Source organism: Balaenoptera acutorostrata, chromosome 1 (genome assembly GCF_949987535.1).
Source record: "Balaenoptera acutorostrata chromosome 1, mBalAcu1.1, whole genome shotgun sequence".
NCBI lineage: Eukaryota > Metazoa > Chordata > Mammalia > Artiodactyla > Balaenopteridae > Balaenoptera > Balaenoptera acutorostrata.
The window spans coordinates 67,690,368-67,707,746 of NC_080064.1; the positions used below are offsets into that span (position 1 = coordinate 67,690,368).

The 17,379-nt window shown below is 41.6% G+C and overlaps 2 protein-coding genes across 3 annotated transcripts in view; one reads left to right on the forward strand and one right to left on the reverse strand.

Annotated features, from left to right (window-relative positions):
• The first annotated feature begins 205 nt into the window (after positions 1 to 205).
• Positions 206 to 5,797, forward strand: LOC103001356 (isobutyryl-CoA dehydrogenase, mitochondrial-like). The gene is made up of 2 exons (XM_057548110.1): positions 206 to 302; positions 4,529 to 5,797. The coding sequence occupies exons 1-2, from the start codon at positions 206 to 208 to the stop codon at positions 5,119 to 5,121; spliced, it is 690 nt and encodes a 229-aa protein (XP_057404093.1). The 3' UTR covers positions 5,122 to 5,797.
• A 9,308-nt stretch (positions 5,798 to 15,105) lies between these two features.
• The window catches only part of PIGK (phosphatidylinositol glycan anchor biosynthesis class K), a 145,757-nt gene continuing 143,483 nt past the window's right edge, over positions 15,106 to 17,379 (reverse strand). For both annotated transcript variants that reach the window (XM_007191754.2, XM_007191755.2), the window contains one exon: positions 15,106 to 16,578. In XM_007191754.2, the coding sequence (XP_007191816.1) occupies positions 16,462 to 16,578 (117 nt within the window). In that variant the 3' untranslated portion in view covers positions 15,106 to 16,461. The remainder of the gene's footprint in view (positions 16,579 to 17,379) is intronic.

Consider the following 17,379-nt stretch of genomic DNA (forward strand, 5'->3'; position numbering starts at 1 on the left):
GGGCTCACCCACAGGGTGAGAGAAGTTCGTAAACAGTTCACTGGCAAGGGATGTGCTCCCACAGTGTGCCAGATTGGGAACTCGGTCCTCAGAAGTCTTCAGATTCCTAGTATTTTCAGCACAGACAGCACTGTCAATAGCAACAGGTACCACTGAGGAGGCAGGATTAAAGGTAAAATCTAAAGGTAAGTAGAGAGACGTGAGCATGGACAAAAAGGAAGAACTCTACAAGAAGCCTGGAAATAAAACTAGAAACATAGATTGCAGTGAAATTACTGCCGACCTTGAGTTCCAAGCTGAAAGTGTGACTTGGTGATGTTAGCAGTGTATCACTGAAGTTTAAGCATGGAAGTTATGTGAGTAAAGCAATGCTTTATGGGGTTCAAGGAATGTTAAAAATGTTTTCTTCTGCTGAGAATTATTTTTTAAAGAAAAACATCAAAATAACTTTAAGTATCAGTGTTTCAATTTCTACAAGATTACTCCTTGTTTTCAATATAATTGTAAGTGGCTATAATGTAGAGAGAAATGAATCTTGTTTGCCTTATTTTAGTAAAAATAAACTTGTATTCTTAACACCAGATAGTCTTTCATTTTAGATTAACCATCACCATGTTATGTCAAATGTGTGTGTTGGTGTGTGTGTGTGTGCAGTTTATTCTGTCTGTCTATCTATAACTGGCTTCTTCTTCAAGCAAGTGTCAAAACTGTTGGGCTGACATAAAAATGAGTGAAATAATGCCATTTTCAGCAACATAGATTGACCTAGAGATTATCATACTAAGTAAGAGAGAGAAAGACAAATATCATATGATATCACTTATATGTGGAACCAAAAAAAAAGATACAAATGAACTTATTGACAAAACAGAAATAGACCCACAGACATAGAAAACAAACTTATGGGTGCCAAAGGAGAAAGGAGGGGGGTGGGATAAATTAGGAGTTTGGGATTAACATATACACATTGCTATATATAAAATAGATAAGGAACAAGGACCTATGGTATAGCACAGGGAACTATACTCAAAATCTTGTAATATCCTATAATGGAAAAGAATCTGAAAAAGAATAGAATCACTTTGCTGTACACATGAAACTAATACAACATTGTAAATCAACTATACTTCAATTAAAAAAAAAAACAACAACACTGTTGGACTGATTCTGGCAAATGAAATAAAGAAGTGACTTAGCTGAGGGCAGAAAGGGGAGCTCCAGTTCTCCAACCTGATTCAACTCCAAAAGGACAGTCATTGCAAGCAGACAGCGGGCAGTGGCTGTATGCCCTCATGGAGCAAAAGGCCTGCAAGCCAGGACCGTTCACAAGCCCATCCTCTACTCCCTTCCCAGCTGTGTGCCTCTCTACCACTTTGCTAAAACCTCCATTTTCTGTATAACTGGGGCTCCTCTTATTGTATCTATTATACAGTGTTGTAGTAAGAATCAAATAAGAATATATGAAAGGCTCCTGTCCATGATAACTCAGTCCCAGCATGGCAGGGAGGTGCTCTGAAAGTGCTCTAAGAGAAATGGGTACATATTTCTGTAGACACCCATGAGGTCAAAGTTGTTATGGCCTCCTCCACATTAGAACACCTCCCTGCCTGAGTGCTTGCTTACCACTCAGTGCTTTTCCTCTCTCCTGCCCATCTTCTCCTGCTGCTAGTCTTTTAAGACTCGTATCACATGTTGCCTCTGATGGAGCATTTCTTGATCTCACCATGTGGAGCTGACCTCTTCTCCCACTGTATTCTGCATAGATGTCTCTCCCAGTATTTGTTAAATGTCTCACTTCCCACACTAGACTGGAGCCTCCTCGGGTTCAGGACTAGCTGGAACTCATCTCCGTATCTCCAGCATCTATCACGATGCTTAGGTCCAAGCAGAGGTGCTTGGGAAAGGGAGGGAGAGAGGGTAAGGGAAATGATTTCAGTCAACATGAAGAGGCTTCTGTCCTGCTCATAATCCATGGGGGGTAAAACATGCACATACGTAATGCAGATACAAGACAGTTGGACCCAAGGTTCTATGGGGTAGGGAGGAGAGGAGCTCTGATCAGGAGGTCCCAGGGAGGTCTCTAGAGCCTGTCTGGTGAGTTAGAAAGATCTTTGTTCTGTCTTGTTTATTGCAAAGTAGTTTAACCATTTGATGGGATAGACATGTGTATTGAGTTATATAAGCACTGGCTTATTTTTTCCACCAACGGGTAGTTTCTTCCCTTTTGAAAAGTACAGTTTTCAGGAATTATTTGATCTTTATTTGAGGCCAATTAAATATTAAAGGATGTCTCCCTCCTTTGCATAAGTCAACAGAACTGAAAGTTCATTTCAGGTTAGGAGATAAAGGAGCACAGAGCTTTGGCATCAGTTCCTCTGTCTCCATGCTCACTGCTCCCTGTTTGCACTCATTTAACTCTTGCCTGGACCACCCTGGCCTTCCAGGGTTGCCTTTCTCCCATCCATTCTGCCAGTGCAAGATAAGTCTCATAAAGTACTCGTCTCGCTCAGAACCTTCTTCTGAATTCTGACTAGCTGCCAGATTTAATCCTCACTCCGTAGCCTGGATTCAGAACCCATTGTCTGCCTTTTGAGCTCTAGTGTCCTCCCTCACAGCTCCTCCACGTGTGTCCTGAAGCTCCAGCTACCTCAGGTGACTTAAGGTGGCTCCAGGCTTCGCCCAGGCTGCTCCTTGCACCTCGAGTGCTGACCCTTCCCCTGGGTCCCCATCTGTTGACAAGCCTTCCCCACCACAACTCCTTTCCCTGTTTCCACACTGCCTTCAAAGGCTCAATGGGGTAAGCACCTGCCATTGGCAGCCCAGCTTCCATTTCCCTACCTTTCGGGCGAAGGTTCCCTGTATTTTCTTTGGAAAGTGAATCTCTCCACCATTAACCATGTGATTAGCTCTATACACAGCCCCAGGGGTAGGCCCTGACTGGCTTAAACCTACTGGCATATCCCGTCCCTTAGACACAAGAATTGGTTCAGGGATGGGAACATGACCCTATGCAGGGATACAACTCTTCCCCCCAGCTCATAATGCTTTAGAGTCTGAGACTGATAAGGCCATGTTTGCTACCACAAGAAGAATCACCTTGGGAGTGAAGCCATCACAGGGGAAACAGATATGAGTGATAGACCTTAGAATGTCATTGAGTGCTGGATCAAGCTGAGCCTGAAGACAAATCTCTCCTGGACATTGTTATGTAAATATTGATATATTCTATTTTCTATTTTGGCATATTTGTGTTGGATTTTTTGTCCTTTTCAAAAAATTTGTATTCAACCTATGCTCTCAATTCATGATACCTTCTAGAAGCTCTCCTGGAGCTCTCTTCACCTGGCTCCCCATCCCCAACTGTACATAAACAAGACAGAATAAAGACATTTCTAACTTACCAGACAGGCTTCAAGACTGAGGCTATGTCATTCACACAATGTAAAGATTAGATTGGGACCAGGGAGCAGTAAAGTGCATTGTCAGTGCAAGGATGTTTGTAATAATTCTACCACCCTGTGGGGCATTTTCCTTGGCTGGGGTTCTCCACACTCTCATTGAGTCCGCACGGCAGGAAGCTTGGAGATGCAAATATAGCCATATATTGCTCAGAAGCCATGAACAAAACAATAATACAATAGAATAGGAAATTAATAGGCGCTTTATATGAAGAGAGAGTCAGTATCGTTCTGTAAAACTTTTCTTTCAGTTATATAGATGCACACACATGTATGTGCATCAGATCACAGTGTGAAATCTCTTTCTTAGTGCAGATAGAAGCAAAATATTTTTGAAAACCGTTGATCTGGCTCCCAGCTGAGACAATTCTATAATACAGAATACAATAAAATAAAGATAATAGTGTATGACATTAGAGAGGGTACATATTCTGTAAAACTCTTTAGTCACATAGATATTAACACATATATGCGTAGTCACAATATGAAATGTATTCTTACTATGGGTGGTAGCCCAAAAGTTTGAAATCCACTGATTTGCTTTCTAACTGAGGCCAGAAATACTACAAAACAGTACAATTGTCTGAGCTGCAGCCAGCAATGTGAAGGGAAGAAAGGAGGGTCCATGATTACCTCAGCGCTGAGAGCTATGTAGGTGGGAAATATATTTGTTGAATGATTGCTTGGCTTCGAGGCAACTGGTGACGGCACATCCACAGGACAGCTCAGAGAGCCAAACCAACAACAGGGCTGGCCAAGCCAGGGGTGTGTATCTTTCTAACCTGTTTCCATGCCCAACTCTTCAAGGGACTCAGTTAAAAGCCATGTAGACACAGGAGCCAGGAGCCTTGGAGAAAGGGTTAACCTTCTGAACTGCTTGCTACCTTTAGCTTTCAGTCTAAAGGAACCCCAAGGGATGCTCTGCAAAGAACCTGGCCTTGGGAATCAAAGTTGCAGACACAATCTACTGGATTTTGTGGCTGCTTGCGTATCTGCAGAATAACAATAACAAAAGCCAGGTGTCTCTTAAAAGCAGGTAATTTGCTTTTAAAAAAAAGTTTGCTCCTTAGTTGTTGAGAAGGGGACCCCTGGCCTCAGCTTTGGCAAGAAGGAGAGAAAGGTGGGGTGGAACTCACAGCCAACCCGAGCGGTGATCTTTGAAGACTGTGCTGTCCCCGTGGCCAACAGGATCGGGGACGAGGGCCAGGGCTTCCTCATTGCCATGAGAGGACTGAACGGGGGGAGGATCAATGTCGCGTCCTGCTCTCTGGGCGCTGCGTATGCTTCGGTCATCCTCACCCGAGACCACCTCAAGGTCCGGAAGCAGTTTGGAGAGCCCCTGGCCAGTAACCAGTACCTGCAGTTCAAACTGGCGGATATGGTGGCCAGGCTGGTGGCCTCGCGGCTGATGATCCGCCACACAGCCGTGGCTCTGCAGGAGGGGCGTGAGGACGCGGTGGCCCTGTGCTCCATGGCCAAGCTCTTCGCTACAGACGAATGCTTTGCGATCTGCAACCAGGCCCTGCAGATGCACGGGGGCTACGGCTACCTGAAGGACTGCGCAGTCCAGCAGTACATGCGGGACTCCAGGGTCCACCAGATCCTCGAAGGCAGCAACGAAGTGATGCGGATACTGATCTCAAGAAGCCTGCTGCAGGAGTAGCCCCTGGACTGAGGCTCCGATGGGAGGATCAGTGTCGAGTGGTTCCGTGTGGACGGCGCTGTCACAGTGAGTCCAGGACACGCTGGCGGGGCTGTGCTTGTCCAGGGCACCATCACAGCGTCAGCTGGAGGGCGACAGCTGGAGGGCGGCAGCTGGAGGGCGGCACCTGGAGGGCGGCAGGAGCTGCCCTGGCTGGAACGTTACAAGAAGTCGTGCCGCCTTGTTTTCCTGACGCAGAGGGTGACTGGTGAACACTGACCACCAAACCACTGTCCTTTCCTGGATCCACAGAGTCTTGATTTGTCTGCCTTTTGCTGGTTCACCAGATACCTCTTCTGGGAATCTGGGTACTTCTGTTGAGGGTTTTTCCTGACTGTAAAGCAAAGGAGTGGGAAAGGAGGAATGGAGAGAAAGTGTCTTCCTGTCTTTTTCTGTTCTTTGTGCTTCAGCTGAAGATGCAGGTTTCTGTGGGCTGCTCTTCCTTTGCAGCAACTCCTCCTCTGAATGTAAATCATGATGAAATGAGTGTTTGGAAATCCTTCTAAGCTGTGATTTAGGGCGTATCTGCACTTCTGGACTATCTGAATATCAAGGGCTGAGATTATTTGGAACTGTGAATACTTGTTTTAGAAGCATGTGGTCTGGGAATGGTATTCAAAGTTCCTGTAACATTTCCTTATAAGTGCTCTGAGTATATTTGTTTTCTGAGTTTTTGCTTTTTTGCTCCTCTTTTTAAATGTTTTTAATCACTACATTAATAAATAAAATCTACCCCTCTCTGTACCAAAAAAAAAAAAAGTTTGCTCTTCTCATGTTCTAAATCGTTCGTCTCTTGTCTTCTATATTTCAGTTTGTTTTGTTCTCTTAATATTTAGCACTTAGAGAATGTTATATTCCTTTGACTAGTTTTAGCTTTATTTTAATCTTTTAAAATAAATTGTTTCAGCTACCTGGCTTACTCTTTATATTCCATTTAATTCTCCCCTCCATTGTTTTCGCTTTAAAACATGTTTCCTTTTTCTACTTTAACTTTATTCACAACTATATCCTTGAAATTCTAAGGTTCTGATTTTAACATCTAAAATTTTAATTCTTTTATTTCATTTTCCCTAGTTAGACTTTGGAATTTCTGAGCTTCTCGTTTTGTGTTTTAACCTGTTTAATGTATAATGTTTATTCCTTTTATTTGGTTTCTCATATCTCAGCCTCAATTTTTCTCCTTCACCTTTGGTTTTATTGGTTTATAAGTGTATTTCCTTATTTGTAATTTTAATTATTCTGTTCCTTGTATAATGTGCATTTATCAGGCTGACAAGCAACAGAAATGCAAAGCTGACTCTTAACCACTGTGCTATTCAGCCTTATTAATCTGCGAGCACTTTCACAACCAAACAAGAATATTTCCTGAGCAGTCTGCCTCTAACATGCTTTATTCTCTTTTGATCCATCTCCTTTCCTGGCAGGGTTACAAGAAATCCTGTTGCCTGAATCTTTTCATTTCCTGTACTCATTACAAGAGGCAAGGAGAAGCTGCCTAGAGCCAGATGAATCCAGAGTTTTTAAAACAAAGTCAACGAGACCCTCGCTGAATGGCTTCCACGTGTCTGATAGGTCTGTGCATCTCCTGGGCCAGACCTGGCTGCCAGACTGTGTCAGAAGGAGTTATTCCTTCCATCTGTTAACCCTCAGTGGAAGTTCAGATTTAGGGGGAGGTGTAAGAAGGGGCTCCAATCCTTTGTCCATGTCTCTGGGAGGGAGAAGGACTTTCCCTTGAATGCAGAGGCATAATCTGAACAATTTGAATGACTGTGGCCAAGAATTTCACCACTTAGTGCCATCTGCTTTCTGTGAGGATGTGTATCAGTCAAAGTGCAATCAGAAGACAGGAATCACATAGTAATTTGATCAAGGAATTTGAGCAAGGGGGAATTTGCTAGTGAGAGAGAAAGAGAACTCTAAAGAATAGAGGAATGGCTGGTATCAGGAGCGGCCACCACACCTCAGGTTGAGGCAGAGGACCCAAGGGAGAAGCCACCCCTCCCAGGGCTGAGATCCAGACATTGTTGGAGAGGGTGCAGCAGGGCTCATCGGATGGCGGAGACGTTCACTGAGGTGTTGTCTCAGTGGAACTTGCTGGAAAGCTGCTCTCTGGACTGCTAGGGAAAGCTATCCTCACAGAGGAGCCACACCTTCGAATTTACTGAAAACTCCCCTCAAAGGGTGTGGGGAAAGTTGTCTAGAGGAGCTGCCCCTGCCAGCAGCACCCCATGATGGAGATGCCCAAGGAGGTACACTGGGGGAAGGTGCCCTCCATAGGTGCCCCACTGCAAAGCAGCCAGAGGCAGCTTGCCTGGGGCAGCAACTCATGCGGAGGTGCTTTGCTGGCTACCCTCTGCTATGAAGCTGCCCACAGGAAGGTGCTCTGTGCTGCCAACCGCTGGGCACTGCAGGAAACACATGTGCACTGGTGAATGCGCGAGCGCGCGCACGTGCATGCGCGCGCGCGCACACTCACACACACACACACACACACACACACACACACTGCAGGAGACCAATGGGAGGATTACACCAGGAACAGGAAGAGACGCTCCTTCTTCTTGCCATGCCTCCCCAGCACCCTCTACTGACAAAACTTAGCATCGTGTTCACTATAATGGGGAAATTAATCTTAAAGGGTTCAGCTGAGACAATGAATTGGTAATTGCAACAGTACAGTCCTGTGCCTGTTCAGCTCCTGCATTCACTCTTCCACACATGTGAGCTCTGTACAACGACACAACTCTATATTTCCACCTAACAGGATGTTGCTATTCTTAAAAGTGAAGAAATTCTCACCCTTCACCAAAATAAGGAGATGCACAGCCCCAGCTGTTGCTGTGTGCACTGCTGGCTACATTAATTACTCCTCAAATTCCATCACGGTCCCATTGAATATTTTCTTACCTAAAGATTATACTGTAAGGTTAAGCCTCTCCAACTTGCGTACAGTAAAAGTGGGGGAAAAGAGAGAGAAGAGAGAGAAATAGCATACACATACAAACATGTAACAGGCAAAGAGAAAATACACAAAACTACTACATTTCAGCAGTTGGCCATGGGCCATAGTTCATACCTATGGCTTCCTACCTTCCCCTACCTATTGCATACTTCCCGTGCTCTCAGCCAGAGGCTGAGTTGGTCAGTTCATTATCTGGTGGAGTGACCCAAACCTTCATTCAGAAGAGTGAGTCCTCAATCATCCTGCCTTTTTATGATTGTTTTGGGTTTCCATTAACCTTTGCTATTGGTCATGGAACTAGTAAGAGGCACCCTAGAAAATCCTCTTGCCACATAGTTGTTCTTGCCTTCAGTGTAGCAGCTACTCAATTTCCCTTTGGTAACTGGGATCAATCACTCCAGCCAGTAGAGTAACTCCTTATTTTTGGCATGTTGATTCAGTGATATAAAGAGCCCCAAATGGCCAGGTGGCAATCCTCTCTTCAAATTCAATAGAACCACTGTTATATCCCTTGAAGAAAGCATTCTTCTCTTTTCACCTAAGACCACCATACTAGCAAAGCTCAAAGTTGCCAGGACAGGAAGCAAAGATTCTGGAAATGTACTGCTAGGTGTTAATAGTGAGAGGAGTTGCTCACATTTCCACTCTTGTTCCCAGTTCTATGCATTCTGGCTATGGGGGAAATAATGCCATGCAATGGTCTCTGATTTCAAGTCTGTAGATAGAGCTCCCTCTTTTCAGAGTGTTGTGTCCTATGGGGTATGTGGTAAGTTTGATTAATTTCATGGGCATAAGCTCGCTGCCACACTTAGCTGCTGTGAAATGAGTTCCTTGATCTGACTCAATACTGTGCAGAATGCCATGAGGGTGGATAAGGATTTCTGTGAGTTCACAGATAGTTGATGCTGGCAAAAGCTTTAAGAGCAGGAAATACAAATCCATACTCAGAAGATGCGTCTATTGCAGTGCCAATGAATTTCTGCCCACTCTATGATGGTCAATATAATCAACCTACTACCAGTCAGCCGACTGGCCGCCTCCTGGGGAATGGAGGCATCAACCTGGTTACCGGCTGAGTTTTAATGAAGGTTTCTGCTACTGGTAGATTAGGCTGTCAGCTGAGGCATTAGCCAGATCAGCCTTGGTAAGGAGAAATCCAGCCTGCTGAGCCCCTGCATAGTCTCCATCCCACACAACGACTTTTCTTCATGGGCCCACTGGCAAGCACTGGGATGTCTGGCAAAAGAGGCTAACTGACACCCACAGAGCATGTCATTTCACCCACCTGATTATTAGGAGCCTTGTGTGTAGTAAATGCTGTGGTGAACATTTACATGGGCCACAGATGTCTTCACTATCTGTGCCCATCTAGAGAAGATTCAGAATATAAAATAAGAAAAAGAAAATAGAAAAGGAAGAGCCGGGCAATGAGGTGATGATGAAATATGGTAAGTTCAGTTTGGGGTACACTAAGTTTGAGATTCCTGTGTTTTCAGGTAGAAGGGGGTGCTTCTGGAACTCAAGAGAGATCCTGGGATATACAAATTTGGCCGCCCAGTGCTGTAGAGGTAACAGCGGAAACCACAGGTGGGGATGAAAAGATTCAGGGACAGTGTTAAATTGGAAGAGTGCGAGGACAGAACTCTGCAGAACATCTGGGGTGTGCTGTCAAAGAGAAGCACTTGTTGGAGACTGAAAAGGAGAGGCCAAGTGAAGAAAACCTGGGGAGACAGCAGTACCACAAGGCAGAGGAGAAAATGTTTCTAAAACCGGGAGTAATCAACAATTATTATATATTAAGGAGAGATTTTAAAAAAAAAGATACAGGCAGTAAAATTCCATCTGATTTGGCAAATATATCATTAATATCAGTAAGAAAATAGTTTCAGGCGAGTGGTGGGAGCAGAAGATAGATTCACAGAAAGGTTCACAAATGAATACAAGGCAAGGAAGCCAAGTTAGAGAATGTCACTCATTCATTCAAAATAATAAGCTACAGAATGAAGTAGAAAAGAGCTCTATATAGCATTTCTATATTAGCATTTAAAGGGGGACATAGAATTTTGAGAAGTCTTTCAGATGGAAAGCTTGAACATCTTACAAAATGTAGGGGAAAGCACTTCTATGCAAAGGGAGGTTGCAGGGCAAGAAGAAAGGTGAGTTTATGAGTAAGCAATATCCCAGAAGAAGGATGGGGTCAATAACTCAATCTCTAAGACCAAAGGGGTTGGGTTAGGAATGGGAGGGGGGGAAAGAGAGGTGAATTTGTAGAGGTAGAGAAGGAAGTTGAGCTAGTTCACTTCCCCCATTTAAATTTTCAGATTACAAAGCAAAATCTTCTGACGATAGGAAAGTCTGAGTTGGTGGAACAGGACTGAAGAAAAATTACAATTTTGAAAGAGCAATAATGGGAAAAGGAGAGGGAAAACAAGAGAAATCTAATCTGATTGCTCAAATTTCATTTCCTTCTTGAAGTCTTCTCTATTCCCCTGAGAATAAATACAATATGAATAATGCATCTCTTTAGCAATTAAAGTTAGAAGTTTCTTTTTAAACCCCCTATTCTATAGCTCTTACATGGCACTTGTCATTTTCTGCTATACAGTTATTTCATCCTTTCACATGTGTTTTAAGAATTGATTTGTAATTCTTGAAAAAAGAATTCTGCTTCTTTGTAATCTCTCCTAGCATCTACTTAAGTGGGTAGGTATTAACACAGTGTTTCAGTAACTAACCCTGTACTACAAACCATCCTGAACATACTGAGGTAAAAATAACCATTTTGTCCACATTATTCTCTCTCACGGTTCTGGGAGTGAACCAGAACTGGCTGGCTCTCACTTGCAGGTCTCTCCCGCGGTTGCCGTCAGGAAACATCTGGAGGCTCTCTCCCCCATGTGTCTGGAAGTTGATGTTGGCTACTGGCTGGGACCTTGCCAGGGCAATAGCCAGAATAAACATACCTGGCTTCTCCAAGCAGCTTGGGCTTCCTCAGGGCACGGTGGCTGGGTTCCAAGAGAAGTATCCTGAGAAAGAGAGCCAGGCAGATGCTGTATCACCTTTTATGGCCTAGCCTTGAAGTCACGCAGTATTATTCCGCCACATTCTATTTATTAGAATTAAGTCACTAAGGCCAGCCTATACTCAGGGAAGGGGAATTTAGACTCACACTCCTAACGACAGTCGTGTCAAAGAAACTGCAGACACTACATACAGTAAGTGCTAATTAGATGCCCATTTAAGCATTAAACATTTGGAAAAAGCCTCAGAAGGAAAAAAAAATGAGAACGAGAGTGGTCTACAGCCTTAAAAGGTCTAATAGAGTCAAGAATAATGCTAAAGAGTGGATAACCAACAAGGACCTACTGTATAGCACAGGGAAATCTGCTCAATATTATGTAACAACCTAAATGGGAAAAGATTTTGAAAAAGAATAGATACGTGTATAACTGAATCACTTTGCTGTACACCTGAAACTAACAGAACATTGTTAATCAACTATACTCCAACATAAAATAAAAAGTTAAGAAAAAGAATAATGCTAAAGAGTCAATTAACCCATAAAATATGCTACCCATGGCTGTTTGTTTTACAAGTGAGTATTTGCAATCTTTTACAACCTCCTTTTTAAGAGATAAAATTGAGCTAGTTAGTAGAAGGTGTAGATCAGTGCCCCTCCTACTTTCGTGTGTGTGTGACTTACCTGGGGATCTTGCACAATGCAGATTCTGGTGCAGTAGGTCTAGGGTGGGGCCTGACATTCTGCACTTCTAGCGAGCTCCAGGGTGATGCTGCAGCTCCACAGACCACCCAGTGAACAGCAAGTTAGTAGAAAGTAGTAGCAAGGGTGCCTGGCTCCTGTGATCTCTCCCTTCTCTGGGAGGGACCCAACTAGACAGGAGTTTGCCACCCGAGGTCCTTATGTGCTTACAGGAGCTTGACTCTCTGGCCAGGTGAACCCTTGATGCCAACAAGGTTAATCAGTTCTTCCCCAAGACTTTCAGAACTGGAAATAAAGGAAGAAAGTAACTTTTCTCTCTCCTGTGATGAAGCACAGGATAGCAGGCTCTGGAGTCACCAGTCACGTGAGAAAGCCAAAAGGAGACATGCAGAGAAGAATATCCAGGTGCCACGCCAGTCCCTGGTGAGGCTCACACCAGACCCCCTTCTCGCAAGTTTGTAAGATATCCTAATATTCTCCAGCAAATTCCTTTTTTGGCCTAAATTTTTTCTAGTTGGCTTTCTATCATTTGAAACTTTAAAAGTTCTGACTAACATGGTTGGGGGGAGAGGAGGAGGTCTTCTCCTGGAAATGCAGTACCCAATGTGACAGAGGAATAAAGAGAAATTCAGACAGGGTAATTATCCAGACATCTGGGGACCGGGGTGAGGCTAGACTGCCCAATAATCACGCTATATTTGTTTCCAACAGAGTGGATAAGCCACAGAGAGAAGATAATAAAAACCTAAGGCTGAGGGAAGATGGAGAAAAGCCTCAGCCTATCTAAAATGGAAAAACCGAAAAGAGAGGCAAGAGAACCTGTGGATTGAAACTGTTGGACAGCGTTGAAAGTGAAAAGAAACTGTTACCTCAAAATGACATCTGCTGAAAACCAAAGGGGACAGGACAGCCCAGGAGCACCAAGGCTAATGGTTCTTTAAAGAGTGACCTGAGTGGAGGTTAAAAACAAGAGCTAGGTAGAGCCCTGCCCAGCAAAGAACAAAAGGTTGAACCTCTCCCATGTGACAGGTATTGTATGATGTGCTTTACATTTATGACCTTAATTAATGACCCTGAAGAAAGTGACCTACATTGCTACTGCCAGCTGTCCCTGAGATTCTAGCACAGTCAGAGTTGGTACTTCCATCATGAGAAGAGGGTCATCTCATATGAGCCCGGTAAACTCTGGGTATATGCATCAGGCATATCTGAAAGTCCTCTCAAGTCTCTGAGGCTGCAAGCAGCCCAACTGAAACAAGAATGACAGTGACCACCTTTCCAAGTGTGGAGTAAACGAATTTTTAATAATGAGTTTCTTGGTCACACCTTCATCTATATCAATCCCGTTATTCAAGGGTCTACTCAGTTAAATTATAACAAATATTTCATAGCACATTTCCAAAACAGTAAAATTTTGCACTAGAAGGAAAAAGACCGGTTATTACTAAGGTGTACTGTCCATTAACTGAAAGACTTTCATATTTACGCATCAGGTACATGAGCTGGTAAATGCACTCAGGCAGGAAATGTGACAATGAAGTAATGGGGCAGATTCCATAAAGTGAAATGAAGACTGATCTCATTTTACAGCCATACCTTGTGGTATGTTTATAAAATGTTTCTTTCATAATTTAAAACAGTATATCTGCTATAGATGAATTTAATTTTGGTAAAATCAATGAAAAAAAGTTCTATGTTAATGCAACATTTATTGTAAACATTCCAGAAACACATAAGTCACAATTGCAAATTATGATTCCCACGGTAACTGTAACTCTGCTGTACAACATACATAAGGGAAGAAATGTTATCAACATATCCCATAGTAGAAAATACTCAGTAAGCAGAAACAAGCTGAGTTATGCTTGTTGTGGGAATCATCATTTTCAACTAGCTGAGGATACATGAAAATTGAAACCATAAATGCATGCATTATTTTTTGTATTTAATTCCAATTTTTCTTGATCCAATTTAATCAGCTTTGCTTCCAAACTACATTTCCCTTTCATAAACTGTAAATGAATGTCTTTCATAATTTTAAAATCCACATCATTTGGTTTCTTTTTCTCACGCAGGCTGCCTTTGCAGAACGGTATCATTATGCCCTGTCCCTCCCCCAAAAGGTCAGGACATGTCTGCTGGGATCCATTTATCTATATTCCTTGTCTCCCTGAGGGGACAAGGAATATAGGAGACACTGCAGGGGAGGAGAAAAAGAATACCGAAGAGAATGGGAATCACACTGAGTAGCTTAGAAAGGTAAATAAGTGGGACCCTGGCACCATTAACTTCCCTGTTGGTATCTTCCTAGGCAGAAAAAAGAAAAATAATACCACCAAATATTCACAATTTCCAAAGTGTGCAGTCATATCATTAGCTCATCTGATCCTCACGATAACACCATGAGAAAGGAAAAGGAAAACACCTTTCAGTTGTTCAGCTCTTTGCGACTCAAGGAAAATATATTTAAGGATGTGCTTTTATGTTATCATTTAAGGTCTGGACCATTTAATTACACTTACGATATTACCCACTTAACATATGCAGAGGATTTACTTATTACTGAAGGCAGAATATACTTTATGTAAAAAGATTATGGTGATGAGCTAAACATTTAACATATTTCAAGCTTTTTGCTTTAACTATATTCTGAAAATTCAATAATGAAACAGAAAGAAATAATTGCCCTTTGAAATTTGTCTGGAATAAAATTAATACTGTATATTATACCCAGTATTACTTTTCCCAGTTTGGTTTTAATTAAGAAGGGCACCTTCTACAATCTCTGAAGAGGAATCCTTTTACTTTCCAGTAGTCTTTACCATCAGGGTATGTTTCATTATACTCAAACTAAATGACTTTGGCTCAAGAACAATCATATTTCCTTTACTACTCTAAGTAGCTCCCGGCCACCAGAGTGTCCATGACCTTATGTAAGTGTTTACATGGTCAACCTTTTTTTGTCTCTTAGCACTACTACAATCCAGCTATTCGAATTTAAGTTTGTTTTTCCCCCTTTCTATGTACAAAAAGATGCTTCTCCATATAATCAGATAAAAATTGTCCTTCTTCATTTATCTAGTGCAGCAATAAAAAGATCAATTAAAATGAAGATTCAGAGCTGGCAAAAAGCCTCAATGTCATTTGTTCTAATCTGAGAGATAACACAGTTAATCCTTTGCCTGTGAAAAGCATGACAATTTTGCATATAATTAAAGGGTAATATTTTAAGTGCTAAAAGGAAAACAGAGTCTAAGGACTATTAATTTTAAGAGGTTTTATTGTAGAGGAAGGGTTGTCTTCTGAATGTTTCCTACAATTACAAAACATATCTTCATAGTGAATAAAGATTAACACGAAGCTCCTGGATAAAACAGATAAAATACAAAAAAGTATCCCATGGGACATGAATACTCAACTTTCACTTTTTTTTACCGCTTATATGTGAAAAAACAATATCTGGGGCTGATAGCAAAGCACAATCTCAATACCATTTCCAGTTACCAGATAGATATGAAGACGGCTGGCAAGATGAAAAAAATCAGTGATGGGGATATAAGCTCTTGCATCTTGTCAGAGACCAGAAAAGAGCTTACTGCCTTATGTGATACATCAGTCAGACACGAAGACAGGGCCACAAGCATGAATTTTTCCTACAGTCCATCCATTTTACGGGATTGTCCCAGAAAAAGTGTAGATCCAGCCAGTGGGCAAGGTTTACCTTAAACAGAATGAAACAACATCTCTTTCAGCATGGAAACAGAAGAGGAGGTGATCAATTCTAGAGGATCACAGAATGCTTAGAAATTAAAAATGATTAGGTTTGTTTCTCTTGAGCAATCAGTATGTGAAATTCCCCAAGAGCTTAAATTTTCCAGATAAACTGACAGTAAATAAGGTCCTGGAGACTGTCAGTACCACAGATTAAGAAACTGATTATTCTATTTACTTATCATTTTAGCTACAGAATTCCAAGAATAGCTGACAAAATATTAACACATTAAAGAATGAGCCAAAAGAAAATCTGGGGAACAAAGTAAGTGGTCTAATTATAGAAGAATATTAAATAAATTACTGTACATTCATAAAATGGACAGTGTGCAGCCATTCATGTGTTCTTGAAGAATATCCAAGGAGAGGGAAAGGGTTGACAACATACTGCAAAATGACAAGTAAGGTTATAAAATGGTATGTTCTACATGCTCTCTATTTTAGAAAAAAAGTATGAAAAAGACGGGGAGAACATATACAAAAATACTAACAAAAGTTACCCCTGCTAGTGAGAATTTAATGTCTTCACATTTTTTTCTTTTCCAAATGAAAAGGGGATAATACAAGGGGAAATTCTTATTTTCAAAAAGAGTCAGTGAGTATATTCCGATCTCTTTGTCCCAATATTTTAATAATACAAAATGAAAAACTGAAATATATTTAGTGTCATTTAGCACTTGCATTAACAATTATTTTTGAGTTATAAAACCAATAGTTCTCTCAAATTTAGCTTCCTTATACTTTCTGCCAAATCACACAAGAGCAATGTATTTTTAAAAATATATTGACATGAACTTTTATCCAAGGTTGTAGTCTTCCATGTAGTGTTCTTCATACATCATCGCATCTAGAAAATGAACTTCATATGCTTGATTCCATAAGTTTTGAAGAAAACCATGATAATGAGTGCCCACAATCCCAGAATAAAACCCCCAGGAGGATGCCAATCTTTCAGCTTTGGTTTCTGCAAAACAAGGATGACATTATAAATTTAACAACAGGTAAATAAGTCAACAATAGATAAAATAAATACTGATGGAAAATAGGAAATTCACAGGTTGTACTCTCAGGGGGAGTAATTTAGACAAATTAAATGTACTGTCAGCCTTCCCTATCTGCAGGTTCCACACACAGATTCAACCAAATGTGGAATGAAAATATTGAGAAAAAAAATTCCAGACAGTTCCAAAAAGCAATTTTAAATTTGACACACACCAGAAACTATTTACATAGGATTTACATTATATTTACAACTATTTACATAGCGCTTACATTGTATTAGGTATTATAAGTAATCTAGAGATGATTTAAAGTGTCTAGGGAGGACGTCTTAGGTGATATGCAGACACTACACCATTTTATATAAGGGACTTGAGCATCCACGGACTTTGGTATCTGCAGGGGTCCTGGAACCAGTCCTGGAGGACTGTATTTGGATAGCAACAATGGTAAAGACTTCAAACAGGGTAAATATCTCAAAGTGGTTCTTACAAAGATCAGTTTCAAATGACATTTTGTTCCCTCAAAGGGGCCTTCCTTGACTACCCTATCCAACATCTCTTTTCACCCAAGTTATTCAGTAGCCTAACAGTCCTTTTTCACTTTGAATTTATATAGTCATTAGTTCGTTTTACTTTCTCTCCTATTAGAGGATGACCCTCTATAAGGGTCACCTTGTTATAGTCCTAGCACCTACCTGCCACAGTGCCTGGCATATAGGAGACACTATATTATACCGAGTAAATTGGTGGAAAAACGATGCTAC